The sequence below is a fragment of the Syngnathus floridae genome, chromosome 17 (assembly GCF_059516105.1).
Source record: "Syngnathus floridae isolate MCC-2025c chromosome 17, RoL_Sflo_1.0, whole genome shotgun sequence".
Lineage (NCBI taxonomy): Eukaryota > Metazoa > Chordata > Actinopteri > Syngnathiformes > Syngnathidae > Syngnathus > Syngnathus floridae.
Window position 1 is genome coordinate 929,445 of NC_142429.1, and position 15,826 is coordinate 945,270.

The 15,826-nt window shown below is 47.1% G+C and overlaps 1 protein-coding gene and 1 long non-coding RNA gene across 2 annotated transcripts; both read left to right on the forward strand.

The window, feature by feature from the left end:
• The first annotated feature begins 3,582 nt into the window (after window positions 1-3,582).
• On the forward strand, window positions 3,583-6,212 carry LOC148383109 (janus kinase and microtubule-interacting protein 3-like). The gene is made up of 11 exons (XM_088358162.1): window positions 3,583-3,684; window positions 3,829-3,942; window positions 4,098-4,140; window positions 4,365-4,427; window positions 4,514-4,612; window positions 4,698-4,931; window positions 5,052-5,117; window positions 5,179-5,247; window positions 5,324-5,401; window positions 5,458-5,691; window positions 5,771-6,212. Exons 5-11 carry the CDS (start codon window positions 4,523-4,525, stop codon window positions 5,885-5,887), a joined length of 888 nt encoding a protein of 295 aa, XP_088214288.1. The 5' UTR covers window positions 3,583-3,684; window positions 3,829-3,942; window positions 4,098-4,140; window positions 4,365-4,427; window positions 4,514-4,522; the 3' UTR covers window positions 5,888-6,212.
• Window positions 6,213-7,186: 974 nt separating this feature from the next.
• LOC148383110 (uncharacterized) lies at window positions 7,187-12,058 on the forward strand. Its single transcript, XR_015853544.1, has 6 exons — window positions 7,187-7,764; window positions 7,946-7,988; window positions 8,112-8,189; window positions 9,754-9,924; window positions 10,048-10,125; window positions 11,970-12,058. It is a non-coding gene; the product is annotated as an uncharacterized LOC148383110 (long non-coding RNA).
• Window positions 12,059-15,826: the final 3,768 nt, after the last annotated feature.

A 15,826-nucleotide genomic window follows, 5' to 3' on the forward strand; every position in this document is an offset into this window, starting at 1 on the left:
GGTGAGGACAGCAGAGAGGATCATAGGGGCTCCTCTTCCCTCCATTCAGGACATTTCATCTCAGCGCTGCATGTCCCGTGCCCGTAACATCATCAATGACCCATCACACCCCCACCATGGACTGTTCTCCCTGCTGCCCTCTGGGAAGAGGTTTGCAGCATCCGCTGCAGGTCCACCAGGTTCTGCAACAGCTTTTTCCCTGCTGTCATCAGACTGTTGAACACTAGAACTGTTGAGCTCTAAACTGAACTCTGCATCACACATTCACAGAACTGTACTTTATGACACTACGGACCTCTATCTTGCACTATCTCGCACTACCAACTTTACTGAACTTGTATAAACCCTTTAAATAGAAGTTTAATACATGGTTTAGCATTCCTCTGCACACTCTTGAATACTGTTTTGCCTACTTGCACTATTGCATAATTATCACTGCTGCACTTTATACTTATTTTTAATATATATATATATATATATATATAGTATATATGTATATATATATATTTTCATAGGATATGTTACTTCTATTCAACTGCAATATCACTACTTTGTTGTAAGACGTATGCAACGGAATTTCGTTTTGTATGCACCATGTGCAGACAAGATGACAATAAAGTTTGTCTAAGTCTAAGTCATGTCAGGTCAGCTGTCTGGAGAGAGAGAGAAGTCAGGACCTGCGGGCGGAGCACCACCGTGCCACCGCCGCCATGACGGAACTCAAAAGCAAACTCCATGAGGAGAAGCAGAAAGAGTTAGCCATTACCAGGGAGACATTACTGCGGCAGCATGAAATGGAGCTGATGAGAGTGATCAAAATCAAAGATGGAGAGATCCAGCGACTGAATGCCTTGGTCCTCAGCCTGAGGGACGGCTCCATGGACAAGGTGATCCGCTCTATCCGTGTCTGACTATCCGCACGCCACGTCGGGCTTCGATGCGGCCGCTACCGTATTGTGTAGCTTGTCCCCAGTAAGCGTCGCGGCGCTCCGTTGCGGTCTCAACGGCCCGGTGTGGCGCAATGTCTGCTCAGGTGAGGAGGGGGGGCGCTTTGCTGGCGGAGGTGGAGGAGACGCGGCGGTGTCGGGAGACCGAGCGGTGTCGCCTCCACCAGGAGCGCGGAAGAAGCCCTGGCAGCGGCCCAGCAGGCCTGGCAGTCCCGAGCGGCCGAGCTCCGATCGGCTCATCACCAGCATCGGGAGGAGCTGAGCCGAACCAAGAGAGACTGCGAGAGGGAGATCCGCCGACTGGTAGGACTGATCAGATGCGCGGTGCGTGGCTATGTTCCCAATTTCGTTGTATACCTGCAGTGCAATGACACCTAAGGCATTCTATTCTATTCTATTTCACAAGAAGAAAATGTCCGGTTGCTCACTTCGCTTTTGTCACAGCAAAGGTGTTCTAGTCGATTCAAGAAAAAAATTGGCCGGTTGCTCTCTTTGTTTTTGTCACAATTCTGGCAAATGAGTTTGCCCGCCTGCCTGAGCGCTCCCCGTTTGTACATCCAGACGGATGAGATCAAGCTGAAAGACAGAGCGGTTAGTGTTTTGGATGAAGCCCTGGGGCCGGCCACGTCCACCGCCTTCAGCTGCAGACTCAGGCTGCCGAGCAGCAGATCGCTGCCCTGAGGGATTCCCAAAGGGCGGGCCTAAACTACCCTGGAAGTGGGGTCAACGCCGCTACTAGCAATCCTCTTCATTGCGTAAGCCACCTCATCACACACTTGCAGTACGCATGACTTAGTTCGTTGCTGGAGGAAGGTAGCACAAAAACAGTTTTGAACTTTGAACGAGTGCTTGTGTGTGTGTGTTGCGGGGCGTTTTCAGTCTCAGGAGGATCGGGACACGCGACGGTTTCATCTGAAAATCGCTGAGCTCAGCGCAGTCATCAGGAAACTGGAGGATCGAAACGCCCTGCTTTCTGAAGAGCGCAATGAACTGGTAATTTATTGACGGCACGCTTGAAGGTTTGCGCTACGTTTGATGCGCGCCATCCAGCGAGGCACCCATTGCGCTTGCTTATTAGTTGAGCGGCGCGGCGAGTCGGTTGCCTGGTAGATGTCTTTTATTGGGAGCCAAAGCCACGATTCCGTTCAAACCGATGCAAAAGGAATGGATACGTTCTGGCCCGCGTGTTGTGCGTCTTTCACATCCCGCACTTCATGCTTGCAGCTAAAGCGACTGAGAGAAACAGAAAGCCAGTTTCTGCCACTCCTGTACAAAAACAAACGCCTGAGCAGGAAGAATGAAGAACTCTCGCTGGTGCTGTGTCGCCTTGAAAACAAAGTGCGCTTTGTCACCCAGGAGAACGAGGAGATGGCAAGCTTGGTAAGTCGACGCGGACAACGGCGGCGTGCCAACAGAGTCCACTGCATTTGTGTTCCACAGAGAAGGCCTAGTTCGCTCAATGACCTGGACCGCGGTTGCGGCCAGCAGGACGGTGAAATGGAGTTCCTTCAAGTTGTGGAGCAGCGGCACATCATCGACGACTTGTCCAAGGTCTTCAGGCAGGCGACTCGGTGCACGTACGGCAGCGCCGCGCTCGCTCGCTGTCGCCAGGAAACCTTTTCCGTCCAAAGCTTGGCCGGCGGCCGCCATCCAAAAAATTGGCCCCTTAAATTCCGACCTTTCAAGCAGGAGCATTGTGCGCACGCGTTTGAACACGCTTTAGACTTGTTTTGCCGTTTTCAGCAGCTCAAAGCTCCCGTTTTGTCAGCGCCTTTGCCACTCGCTGTGCGCTGAAAACGACGGACTTGCCCGGCTGCTCAGCCCGTCAACCATGAGCCGCGAGCGCGACGTCATTGTCCGTAGGCAGCTAGTGGCAAAATGCACCCTGTTAGAGTTGCGCTCGCTCCAACTTATTTTGCAAGAACCACACGGGAGACAAGTAAGTTCTTTTGGACACCTGCAGGTGGAGAGTCCATCCGTTGTACGAATGAAGTCTGACTCTCGGCTCCTGCACGAGCATTTTAATTAAGAGAAACAGGGTGGGTGTAAGAGTGGATTGAATAGAGGAAGCCCTTGACCTCTAGTCAAAACATAGCAAGGGGTGTTTTACGACTTTGTGTAGGAAGGGATAAGCGATAGGGATAAATAAGGGATAAATAATATTAATTATTACAGGTCGCAGTCAAAGTCAAAGCAACACAATGATACGATAAAGATAATCTGGAAAACCCTGACACACCCTGTAGTTGTCACTTTTGGAAAAGACGAGCGTCCCTCCAATCATCGCCGGTGACGTGTTTTTCAGGCTCTGGAGACAGGAGCTCATGTCAGAAATGTCATTGTGAGTCGCGTTTGTTTCTGCGCCGGAGCCGTTCGTTCCCTTTGCATCCAAAGAATCTCAAAGGCGGATTATTTGTGTCGACAGGAGAGAGATTTGCTGCTACGATACCGACGTCGAGAATCTCTGAGGAGGAACAAAGCGTGAGGTCCTGCAAGGTGAGTCTGTTTGTTTGCGGCTGCTTGGTGTTGCGCAAGATGAAATGGCCTTTTTCTCGCTATCGTTCCTCTCGTCGATTCATCGTGAGGTGTCGCTTCAGTTTGTTCAGAGAGATGTTTGCTTCCGCGCCCGCAGGTCATCGAAACATTTTACGGCTACGACGAAGACGTGTTGGTGGACTCGGACGGATCGTCCTTGTCTTTTCACACCGACAGAACCCCCGACACGGAACCCGAAGAGGTAGCCCGCCATTTCTGCCAGCGTATTGGCACCAAACATTCCTCTTCAGCCTGGAATCGGACTCGTCTTTGCGTCGCGGGTGCTTTGTCGCCGGTCTGACTGATTCTGGTACTAGTGCTGTGTTGCATTGGTGTGTGCATGAAGAGGCGGAGCTTCGCTACCGCCAGCTGACGCAAGAATATCAAGCACTGCAACGAGCCTACGCTCTGCTAGCCCAGACCAGCGAAAGGGGACTACGACGCCGAGAAGGAGATCAAGGTGGCGCCCCTTCCCGCAACCCCCGGCCGGGTCGCAGCCTCCCCGTTCTCACCCAGCCTCGGGTGTTCTCTGGTCTGAAAGGAGGAGGAGGAGCCTCCCTCCTCCTCCTTTCAGACCAGAGAAAAGCTGATGGTAGAAATGGGTCACTATCAAAGCAGAGTAGCAGATCTGGAGTCAGCGCTGAAGCAACAAGGACAGGTAAGCTCATCAATGAGCACACCTTTTTCTCAGACAAAATAGCTACATTCTTCAGTCACTCATCCGTCTGGCATTACTGGACCAACCCCCCCCCCCCCCCCCCCCCCCCGAACGTGGCTGGGAAAATGCGGAGAAAAGCAAATGTCATTTTCCAGTCAACCAAAGAATTTGTGGATGAAAATGACACAACATTCCAAAGCTGTCCACGCGTTTGTCTCTTCTAGAATGTCAAGTGGGTGGAGGAGAAGCAGCTGCTGCGTCAGAGCAATCAGCAGTTGGCCGAAAAGGTGACGGAAAGAAAGGCGCTGGGCGGAGTCGCTTGGCGTCACACCTGTCGGGAAGCCCCGCAGATGAGGTCTGACTGTCTTTTCAGGTCAGGCGGATGGAGGCGGAAGAAGCGCGTCTGAAAGAGCACATCCAGGATATCCGAGACCAAAACGAACTGCTTGAGTTCCGCATCCTGGAGCTGGAGGTGGGAAGACTCGCACAAGCGTGTTGAGGCCAGAGATGTGACGGACGGACGGACGGACGGACGGATGCATGCCTCTGCCTTTCAGGAGAGGGAGTGGCGCTCCCCCGTCTTGAAGTTTCTGCAAGTCCGTTTCCCAGACGGCCTCAGCCCTTTGCAGATCTACTGCGAGGCCGAGGGCGTGAGCGTACGTAAGGCGTCCCTCGCAACCCTAACCTTAACCCGAGGTCCCAGAACACCTTACATTGCTCCTTGCGCCTTTCCCCCGGACATCGTCATCAGTGATCTGATGAAGAAGCTGGACATCCTGGGCTATAACGCCGTAAGTGTATGTCGAACTCCTTATGTTCGCACTCCACGAGACTCGGCGGCTCAAATGTGACTTTTGGAAGGCTTTGCGCTGAAAGAAGCTTGTTGACGCTGTGCCTTTGGGCTCTTGCAGAATCTCACCAACGAGGAGCAGGTGGTCGTGATTCACGCCAGGACCCTTCTCACCCTAGCCGAGAAGGTAACGCGCACGTCCACGCACGCTCTCGCATTCTGCTTATGTGACAGCAGCCTTTCCTCAGTGGTTAGAATACATCAAAGTGACCAAGTCAGCACTTCAACAGAAGATGTTGGACATTGAAAGTGAGAAGGTAGACAGACACGCGACATCAGCCAAGGGGAACTCCGGCAATGTGCCCCAACAATTCTGACCTTGAGCTGTGCTAGGATATGTTCTGCAAGCAGAAGGGCTACCTGGATGAAGAGTTGGACTTCAGGAAGTGTTCCATGGACCAGGCTCATAAGGTAAGCCGCCCTCAAATCTCCCGCCGGACCACTGATGGACGAGGATTGCGGCCCAGAGGATCCTGGAGCTGGAGGCCATGTTGTACGAGGCGCTACCGCAGCGGGACTGCCCCGCCACGGACGGCGAAAAAGCCAGCCACGCTGGCGTGAATGACGTGCTGACGGCGGATCAGAGAGAAGAGCTTAGGAGCGCCGTGGACCAATGGAAGCGAGCCCTGATGTGCGAGTTGAGGGAGCGCGACGCTTGCATCCTCCAAGAGAGAATGGATCTGCTGCACAGCGCGCAACAGGTAAGGGCCCAAAGCCAGCCCGGCACTTACTTGCACGCTTACTGGCTTTTGAATGCCACTTTCCATTTGTCCGTCCTAGAGGAACAAAGAGCTGAAAGAATTCATCGAAGCTCAGAAGAGACAAATCAAACAATTGGAGGAGAAGTTTCTGTTTCTCTTTCTATTCTTCTCCTTGGCCTTCATTCTGTGGCCCTAACACCAGCTGGTGAGTGAGCTCCAGCGGCACCGCACTCGACACCTCCGATACACTGCCAGCCGGTCTCAGACGTTGGCAGACGCTCCGATGCCAACGTATACCCCCCGCCACGGTGACAGAGGCACCGCGTCACACCGGCGCTCATCCAATCAGAAGGCAGGAAAAGCAAATTCACATGCAGGGCACTTTTGAACCAGAAGAGAGCGCCACAAAAAACGGTTGTTGCCCCAAACGCGCACTAAAAAGGGTCAGAATAACAAGAGTCCCACTGGCCAGCCGGGGCCACCCGTGCAGCTGTTTCTTCAGGGGGGAAAAAAATTGGAGTCACCGGTGAGTACATTTTGCATTTAGCTCTGCTTTTCTGCTTCTGTCTTCAAGTGTGTGGCATCCTGCGATCAAAGATTCAGCCAACCCCAAAGCGGTTGACCTCAACGTCCCACCACCATGCCTACCAGAGCAGGTGACGTGATGCTTTGGACATCCTTCCGTCTCAGATGCCCAAAAGTACTCTTTGCCACATCTGCGGCAATACGGTGTCTTTTCAAAGGTGCAAATAAATCCAGCGTGGGCGGAACACGCACGTCTTCGGTTTTTCCTGCTTTGTTTGTGTGACAGCTGTTGTGAAAATTTTATACAAATAAAGTTGTATAGTACAGGTTTGGCCAAGCCGCAACTCCCGAACCGCATGCGGCTCTTTTATGTTCATATCAACATTTGTGTGTGTGTGTGGGGGGGGGGGGGGGGGGGGGGGTTGTGCGTGTTGGCTTCACTTGAGTTCAATTTGGTATTTTGGTCAAAAGCGCATGTGGTGAAATTCCACAAAGTAGGATGGGCAAACACATTTCTTTAAACTATGAGTGTCAATTGGGCTCTCGAAATGGCAGGGAAAAGATGCACAGCAAAACGAAAATACGTAGATGAACACAGGACGTTTTAATCAGAGTGGGAAAGTTTCTATTTTTTGTTGAACGTGATGGCAAACCATTCTGCCTGATATGTCAGACCTCAGCGCATTTCAAAGATTCAAATCTTCAGCGCCATGCACTTCAGCTCACTCCATGCTAACATTGATCAGGCGTCGAACCCGCATCATCATGCTTAAGAGGTGGCCATGCTAACCAGTGCGCCATTATGTCAACGCATAATAACTAAGTCTACTGGTCAAAACAGCGGTTACTATATGACGTCGCTACGTCGTGGTCACGTGACGCAGACAAGACGTCAATGGATGTGGGCAGAGTTAACTTGTTTAAAAGGGAGTAGGCAGAAGAAATATTTAATTTATTTAAATCTATTTTGAGTGCACACCATTATGCCAATGCATAACAACTGTAAATCTACTAAACAAAACAGCGGTTGCTATATGACATCTGCCACGTCGTGGTCACGTGACATACGTGACGTCGATGGGCGTAACTTTCGCCGGAATTCAAATCCGCGGGGAGAGTTAACTTGTTTAAAAGAGAGTGGGCAGAAGAATTATTTAATTTATTTAAATCTATTTGGTGTGTGCGCCATTATGTCAATGCATAACAACTGTAAGTCTACTAAACAAAACAGCGGTTGCTATATGACGTCTGCCACGTCGTGGTCACGTGACGCGGACGTGACGTCGACGCCTACTTTACATCCCACCGATCACAGGACCCCTCGGCTGCATAACCGTGCCCCCTTCCCAACCAATCGGATTTGCTATACGCGAAAACGACGCCAATGGAAAGAGCTTCCGCCCAAATTTAAATCCGTGGGCGTGGCTCGCAGCAGGAAGTAGGAAAATGGCGGCGATGTTGACAAAGACACAGCGGATGGTAACATACGACTAACAAGAGAAATATTTTTATTTTCTGCTTGCAACTGGACCGTCCAGAGCGTACACGGTAAGTACAACTCATCGTTTTTGAAAAGAAGTACTTTTGTTGCCCTGAAAAGCGAGTGAGCGTGGCGTTTGTGGGGGACGTCGAATTTCGACGATTCTTTCTGGTCAACGGTTGTAAATGATTGTGTTGATTAAAAAAGAAAACTTGATGTAACTCTACTTTTAACTGCCGTTTCAGATAGATTTGGAATTGCATCACATCCAATTTTGCCTAGAGCGTACACGGTAAGTAACACTCGTTGTGTTTAAGGAGATTTACGTTTGTAATAGCAGAAGTGTAGCCGCGTTGCGTTGTACGTGTGAATGTTGGTCCGGGCGAAATGTTAATGTTTAATTTCATTCCTTTAGGTTCCACGGTGTTTGTTGGCTGCAAGTTTTCCACTGCAAGAAGAGGCTCATATCATTGACCAGGAGCGAGCTACAATGGTGAGTAGCCATAACATTTATGTTAAACACTTCCTATTTCATGTCTAACAGTACTTGATTTAACAAATAACCATAAATAAATACAGTGTGGGCACTGAAGTTAACATATGTGATTATACTGCCTAATCTGTCACCGAGTAGATTGTTGCAAAGTAATATAAGATCCAAAGTTGTAATTCAGAATAGTTTTCAAAAGAAGGCCATTAGAATTATATACAAGTCTGATTACCCTGAACAAGCTATTAATTAAATCACAGATTCTTCAATTCAAAGATTTGGTAGATTATCAGACAAATAATGTCTAACAGTAATTGATTTAACACATCACGATAAGTAGATTGAGTGTGGGCACTCTCAAGTTAACATATGTGATTATACTGCCTAATCTGTTACAGAGTATGTTGTTGCCAAGTAATGTAGAATAGATCCAAAGTAGTAATCCAGAATAGTTTTGAAGAGGCCATTAGAATGATAAACAAATCTGATTACCTTGAACATAATAACAAGCTAAGTGTTTAATATGTCCTATGAAGTCAAAATTGGGCACCATCATGTGGTGAAATTTGGAATTGCATCACATCCAATTTTGCCTGGGAACAAACAGATTACATAAATCTTAGTTTTGAATAAGCCACTCCTTCTCAAACAAGTAAACTCTGCCCATTTTGCGCAGTAGATGTTCTGTTAATATCTAGTATTTATACAAAGTCATAATTTAAATTGCTTTCAACCTTCATTCATCGGTTCAACCAACATTACTCGCTCTTATTACCAACTTGTATTGATTTAACTAAGCGTTTAATACTTCCTATCAGGTCTCAAATCGAGATTTGGCAAAATACAATTTCAGCAAATCCAATTTTGCCAGGGAACAAAAATAGATTAAATAAACTAAATAAGTCCTCTTCCCATTAAATAAATCAGAAAAGTCTGTCTTGTAACCAGTCCTCTTCAAACAAGTAAAGTCTGCCCATTTTGTGCCGTAGATTTTGTGTCTATGCCTAGTATTTAAACAAAATCATAATTTAAACGACTTCTTTCCTTCATTCACTTTGGAAATTTGGAATTGCAGCAAATCGAATTTTGGCAGGGAACAAAAATAGATCAATTAAACTAAATAAGTCTTCTTCCCATTAAATAAATTAAAAAAGTCTGTCTTGTAACCAGTCCTTTTCAAACAAGTAAAGTCTGCCCATTTTGTGCCGTCGATTTTGTGTTAATGCCTAGTATTTATACAAAATCATAATTTAAAGGACTTCATTCCTTCATTCACTTTGGAAATTTGGAATTGCAGCACATCAAATTTTGCCTGGGAAGAAAAGTAGATTAAATAAATTTAATAAGTCTTACTACTTCCCATTAAATAAATTAAATACGTCTTACTTGTTCCCACTCCTTTTCAAAACAGTAGTTTAAAACGAGGGCCCTTCACTCAATCTTTAACCTCAACCCCGCACGTTGTGTTGTATCTGTGAATGTTGGTTGTGGCCAAATGATAGTTTTCTTTCATTCGTTTAGGTTCCAAGAAAACTTGATGTAACTCTACTTTTAACTGCCGTTTCAGATAAGCGGGTATTACGTCGCAGTCAAATGCCGCGGATATGACGTAATTGCCCGAACCTCCGCCAAAATTCAAATCTGTTGGCGCGATGGCCGTGAGCCACTGAGCAGCGACGATTATCAACAGAAATATCTTTATTTTCTGCTTGCAACTGGACCGTCTAGAGCGTACACGGTAAGTAACACTCATTGTGTTTAAGGAGATCTACGTTTGTAATAGCAGAAGTGTAGCCGCGTTGCGTTGTACGTGTGAAAATTGGTCGAGGCGAAATGTTAATGTTTAATTTCATTCCTTTAGGTTCCACGGTGTTTGTTGGCTGCAAGTTTTCCACTGCAAGAAGAGGCTCGTATCATTGACCAGGAGCGAGCTACAATGGTGAGTAGCCATAACATTTATGTTAAACACTTCCTATTTCATGTCTAACAGTACTTGATTTAACAAATAACCATAAATAAATACAGTGTGGGCACTGAAGTTAACATATGTGATTATACTGCCTAATCTGTCACGGAGTAGATTGTTGCAAAGTAATATAAGATCCAAAGTTGTAATTCAGAATAGTTTTCAAAAGAAGGCCATTAGAATTATATACAAGTCTGATTACCCTTAACATAACAACAAGCTATTAATTAAATCACAAATTCTTCAATTCAAAGATTTGGTAGATTATCAGACAAATAATGTCTAACAGTAATTGATTTAACACATCACGATAAGTAGATTGAGTGTGGGCACTCTCAAGTTAACAGATATGATTATACTGCCTAATCTGTTACAGAGTATGTTGTTGCCAAGTAATGTAGAATAGATCCAAAGTAGTAATCCAGAATAGTTATGAAGAGGCCATTAGAATAATAAACAAATCTGATTACCTTGAACATAATAACAAGCTAAGTGTTTAATATGTCCTATGAAGTCAAAATTGGGCACCATCATGTGGTGAAATTTGGAATTGCATCACATCCAATTTTGCCTGGGAACAAACAGATTAAATAAATCTTAGTTTTGAATAAGCCACTCCTTCTCAAACAAGTAAACTCTGCCCATTTCGCGCAGTAGATGTTCTGTTAATATCTAGTATTTATACAAAGTCATAATTTAAATTGCTTTCAACCTTCATTCATCGGTTCAACCAACATTACTCGCTCTTATTACCAACTTGTATTGATTTAACTAAGCGTTTAATACTTCCTATCAGGTCTCAAGGCAAGATTTGGCAAAATACAATTTCAGCAAATCCAATTTTGCCAGGGAACAAAAATAGATTAAATAAACTAAATAAGTCTTCTTCCCATTAAATAAATCAGAAAAGTCTGTCTTGTAACCAGTCCTCTTCAAACAAGTAAAGTCTGCCCATTTTGTGCCGTAGATTTTGTATCTATGCCTAGTATTTAAACAAAATCATAATTTAAACGACTTCTTTCCTTCATTCACTTTGGAAATTTGGAATTGCAGCAAATCGAATTTTGCCAGGGAACAAAAATAGATCAATTAAACTAAATAAGTCTTCTTCCCATTAAATAAATTAAAAAAGTCTGTCTTGTAACCAGTCCTTTTCAAACAAGTAAAGTCTGCCCATTTTGTGCCGTCGATTTTGTGTTAATGCCTAGTATTTATACAAAATCATAATTTAAAGGACTTCATTCCTTCATTCACTTTGGAAATTTGGAATTGCAGCACATCAAATTTCGCCTGGGAAGAAAAGTAGATTAAATAAATTTAATAAGTCTTACTACTTCCCATTAAATAAATTAAATACGTCTTACTTGTTCCCACTCCTTTACAAAAAAGTAGTTTAAAACGAGGTCCCTTCACTCAACCTTTAACCCTATTTATTCACCTTCTAGGCTAAGTGTTAAAGGCTAAGTGTTAAAGGCTAAGTGTTAAAGGCTAAGTGTTAGAGGCTAAGTGCCAGAGGCTAGGCGCCAGAGGCGAGTTTTTGTGGGCTGAAGTTTTAGTGGGGTTAGTGTGAATACAATCCAAAAGAATACAACAGAATACAATACAATAGAATATAATACATAGATTAAATTCAATAGCTCTTACTACTTCCCATTAAATAAATTAAATACGTCTTACTTGTTCCCAATCCTTTTCAAAAAAGTAGTTTAAAACGAGGGCCCTTCACTCAACCTTTAACCTCAACCCCGCACGTCACATTGTGTTGTATCTGTGAATGTTGGTTGTGGCCAAATGATAGTTTTCTTTCATTCGTTTAGGTTCCACGGTGTTTGTTGGCTATGTTTTCCACTGTCAGAAGGATGAAAATACAAAGTACAACGCTTGGACGTGGGCGAAGGCGTCACCGGTGAGTCCTTCCTTCCTATTTATTTACCTTCTAGATGCTAGAGGCTAAGTGTTAGAGGCTAAGTGTTAGAGGCTAAGTGTTAAACACAATACGAACAACACAACGATACTGCACTGAACAACACGATACCGCACTGAGAAACACGATACCGCACTGAACAACACGATACCGCACTGAACAACACCATGCCGCACTGAACACCATGCCACACTGAACAACACCATCCCGCACTGAACAACACCATGCCGCACTAAACAACACCATGCCGCACTGAACAACACCATGCCTCACTGAACGACACCATGCCGCACTGAAAGACACCATGCCGCACTGAACGACACCATGCCGCACTGAAAGACACCATCCCGCACTGAACACCATGCCGCACTGAACAACACCATGCCGCACTGAACAACACCATCCCGCACTGAACAACACCATGCCGCACTGAACAACATTATGCCGCACTGAACATTATGCCGCACTGAACAACACCATGCCGCACTGAACAACACCATGCCGCACTGAACAACATTATGCCGCACTGAACAACACCATGCCGCACTGAACAACACCATGCCGCACTGAACAACACCATGCCGCACTGAACAACATTATGCCGCACTGAACAACACCATGCCGCACTGAACAACACCATCCTGCACTGAACAACACCATTCCGCATTGAACACCATGCCGCACTGAACAACACCATCCCGCACTGAACAACACCATCCCGCACTGAACAACACCATGCCGCACTGAACAACATTATGCCGCACTGAACAACATTATGCCGCACTGAACAACACCATGCCGCACTGAACAACACCATGCCGCACTGAACAACACCATGCCGCACTGAACAACACCATTCCGCACTGAACAACACCATGCCGCACTGAACAACATTACGCCGCACTGAACAACATTACGCCGCACTGAACAACACCATGCCGCACTGAACAACACCATGCCGCATTGAACAACACCATGCCGCATTGAACAACACCATGCCGCACTGAACAACACCATCCTGCACTGAACAACACCATGCCGCATTGAACAACACCATGCCGCACTGAACAACACCATCCTGCACTGAACAACACCATCCCGCACTGAACAACACCATCCCGCATTGAACAACACCATCCTGCACTGAACAACACCATGCCGCACTGAACAACACCATGCCGCACTGAACAACACCATTCCGCACTGAACAACACCATGCCGCACTGAACAACACCATCCTGCACTGAACAACACCATCCCGCACTGAACAACACCATGCCACATTGAACAACACCATCCTGCACTGAACAACACCATCCTGCACTGAACAACACGATCCTGCATTGAACAACACCATGCCGCACTGAACAACACCATCCTGCACTGAACAACACCATCCTGCACTGAACAACACCACCCCGCACTGAACAACACGATCCCGCATTGAACAACACCATCCCGCACTGAACAACACCATGCCGCACTGAACAACACCATTCCGCACTGAACAACACCATGCCGCACTGAACAACACGATCCCGCATTGAACAACACCATCCCGCACTGAACAACACCATGCCGCACTGAACAACACCATTCCGCACTGAACAACACCATGCCGCACTGAACAACACCATGCCGCACTGAACAACACCATGCCGCACTGAACAACACCATGCCGCACTGAACAACATTATGCCGCACTGAACAACACCATGCCGCACTGAACAACACCATCCCGCACTGAACAACACCATGCCGCATTGAACAACACCATGCCGCACTGAACAACACCATCCTGCACTGAACAACACCATCCCGCACTAAACAACACCATGCCGCACTGAACAACATTATGGCGCACTGGACAACATTATGCCGCACTGAACAACACCATGCCGCACTGAACAACACCATGCCGCACTGAACAACACCATGCCGCACTGAACAACACCATGCCGCACTGAACAACATTATGCCGCACTGAACAACACCATGCCGCACTGAACAACACCATGCCGCACTGAACAACACGATCCCGCATTGAACAACACCATCCTGCACTGAACAACACCATGCCGCACTGAACAACACCATGCCGCACTGAACAACACCATTCCACACTGAACAACACCATGCCGCACTGAACAACACCATCCTGCACTGAACAACACCATCCCGCACTGAACAACACCATGCCGCATTAAACAACACCATGGCGCACTGAACAACACCATCCTGCACTGAACAACACCATGCCGCACTGAACAACACCATGCCGCACTGAACACCATGCCGCACTGAACAACATTATGCCGCACTGAACAACATTATGCCGCACTAAACAACATTATGTCGCACTGAACAACACCATGCCGCACTGAACAACACCATGCTGCACTGAACAACATTATGCCGCACTGAACAACACGATCCCGCATTGAACAACACCATCCCGCAGTGAACAACACCATGCCGCATTGAACAACACCATGCCGCACTGAACAACACCATGCTGCACTGAACAACATTATGCCGCACTGAACAACACGATCCTGCATTGAACAACACCATGCCGCACTGAACAACACCATCCTGCACTGAACAACACCATGCCGCACTGAACAACACCATGCCGCACTGAACAACATTATGCCGCACTGAAAAACACCATGCCGCACTGAACAACACCATCCCGCACTGAACAACACCATGCCGCATTGAACAACACCATGCCGCACTGAACAACACCATGCTGCACTGAACAACATTATGCTGCACTGAACAACACGATCCTGCATTGAACAACACCATGCCGCACTGAACAACACCATCCTGCACTGAACAACACCATCCTGCACTGAACAACACCACCCCGCACTGAACAACATGATCCCGCATTGAACAACACCATCCCGCACTGAACAACACCATGCCGCACTGAACAACACCATTCCGCACTGAACAACACCATGCCGCACTGAACAACACCATGCCGCACTGAACAACACCATGCCGCACTGAACAACATTATACCGCACTGAACAACACCATGCCGCACTGAACAACACCATCCCGCACTGAACAACACCATGCCGCATTGAACAACACCATGCCGCACTGAACAACACCATCCTGCACTGAACAACACCATCCCGCACTAAACAACACCATGCCGCACTGAACAACATTATGGCGCACTGGACAACATTATGCCGCATGGTGTTCAATGCGGAATGGTGTTGTTCAGTGCAGGATGGTGTTGTTCAGTGCGGCATGGTGTTGTTCAGTGCGGCATAATGTTGTTCAGTGCGGCATGGTGTTGTTCAGTGCGGCATGGTGTTGTTCAGTGCGGCATGGTGTTGTTCAGTGCGGCATGGTGTTGTTCAGTGCGGCATAATGTTGTTCAGTGCGGCATGGTGTTGTTCAGTGCGGCATGGTGTTGTTCAGTGCGGCATAATGTTCAGTGCGGCATAATGTTGTTCAGTGCGGCATGGTGTTGTTCAGTGCGGGATGGTGTTGTTCAGTGCAGGATGGTGTTGTTCAGTGCGGCATGGTGTTCAGTGCGGGATGGTGTCTTTCAGTGCGGCATGGTGTCGTTCAGTGCGGCATGGTGTCTTTCAGTGCGGCATGGTGTTGTTCAGTGCGGCGTGGTGTTGTTCAGTGCAGCGTAATGTTGTTCAGTGCGGCATGGTATTGTTCAGTGCGGAATGGTGTTGTTCAGTGCGGCATGGTGTTGTTCAGTGCGGG

Coding starts and splice junctions, on each gene's coding strand:
- LOC148383109 (XM_088358162.1), top strand. CDS start 4,523: ATGGAGGCGGAAGAAGCGCGTCTGAAAGAGCACATCCAGGATATCCGA. Junction 4,932..5,051: donor ACATCCTGGGCTATAACGCC/GTAAGTGTATGT, acceptor GGGCTCTTGCAG/AATCTCACCAACGAGGAGCA. Junction 5,402..5,457: donor CCATGGACCAGGCTCATAAG/GTAAGCCGCCCT, acceptor ATTGCGGCCCAG/AGGATCCTGGAGCTGGAGGC.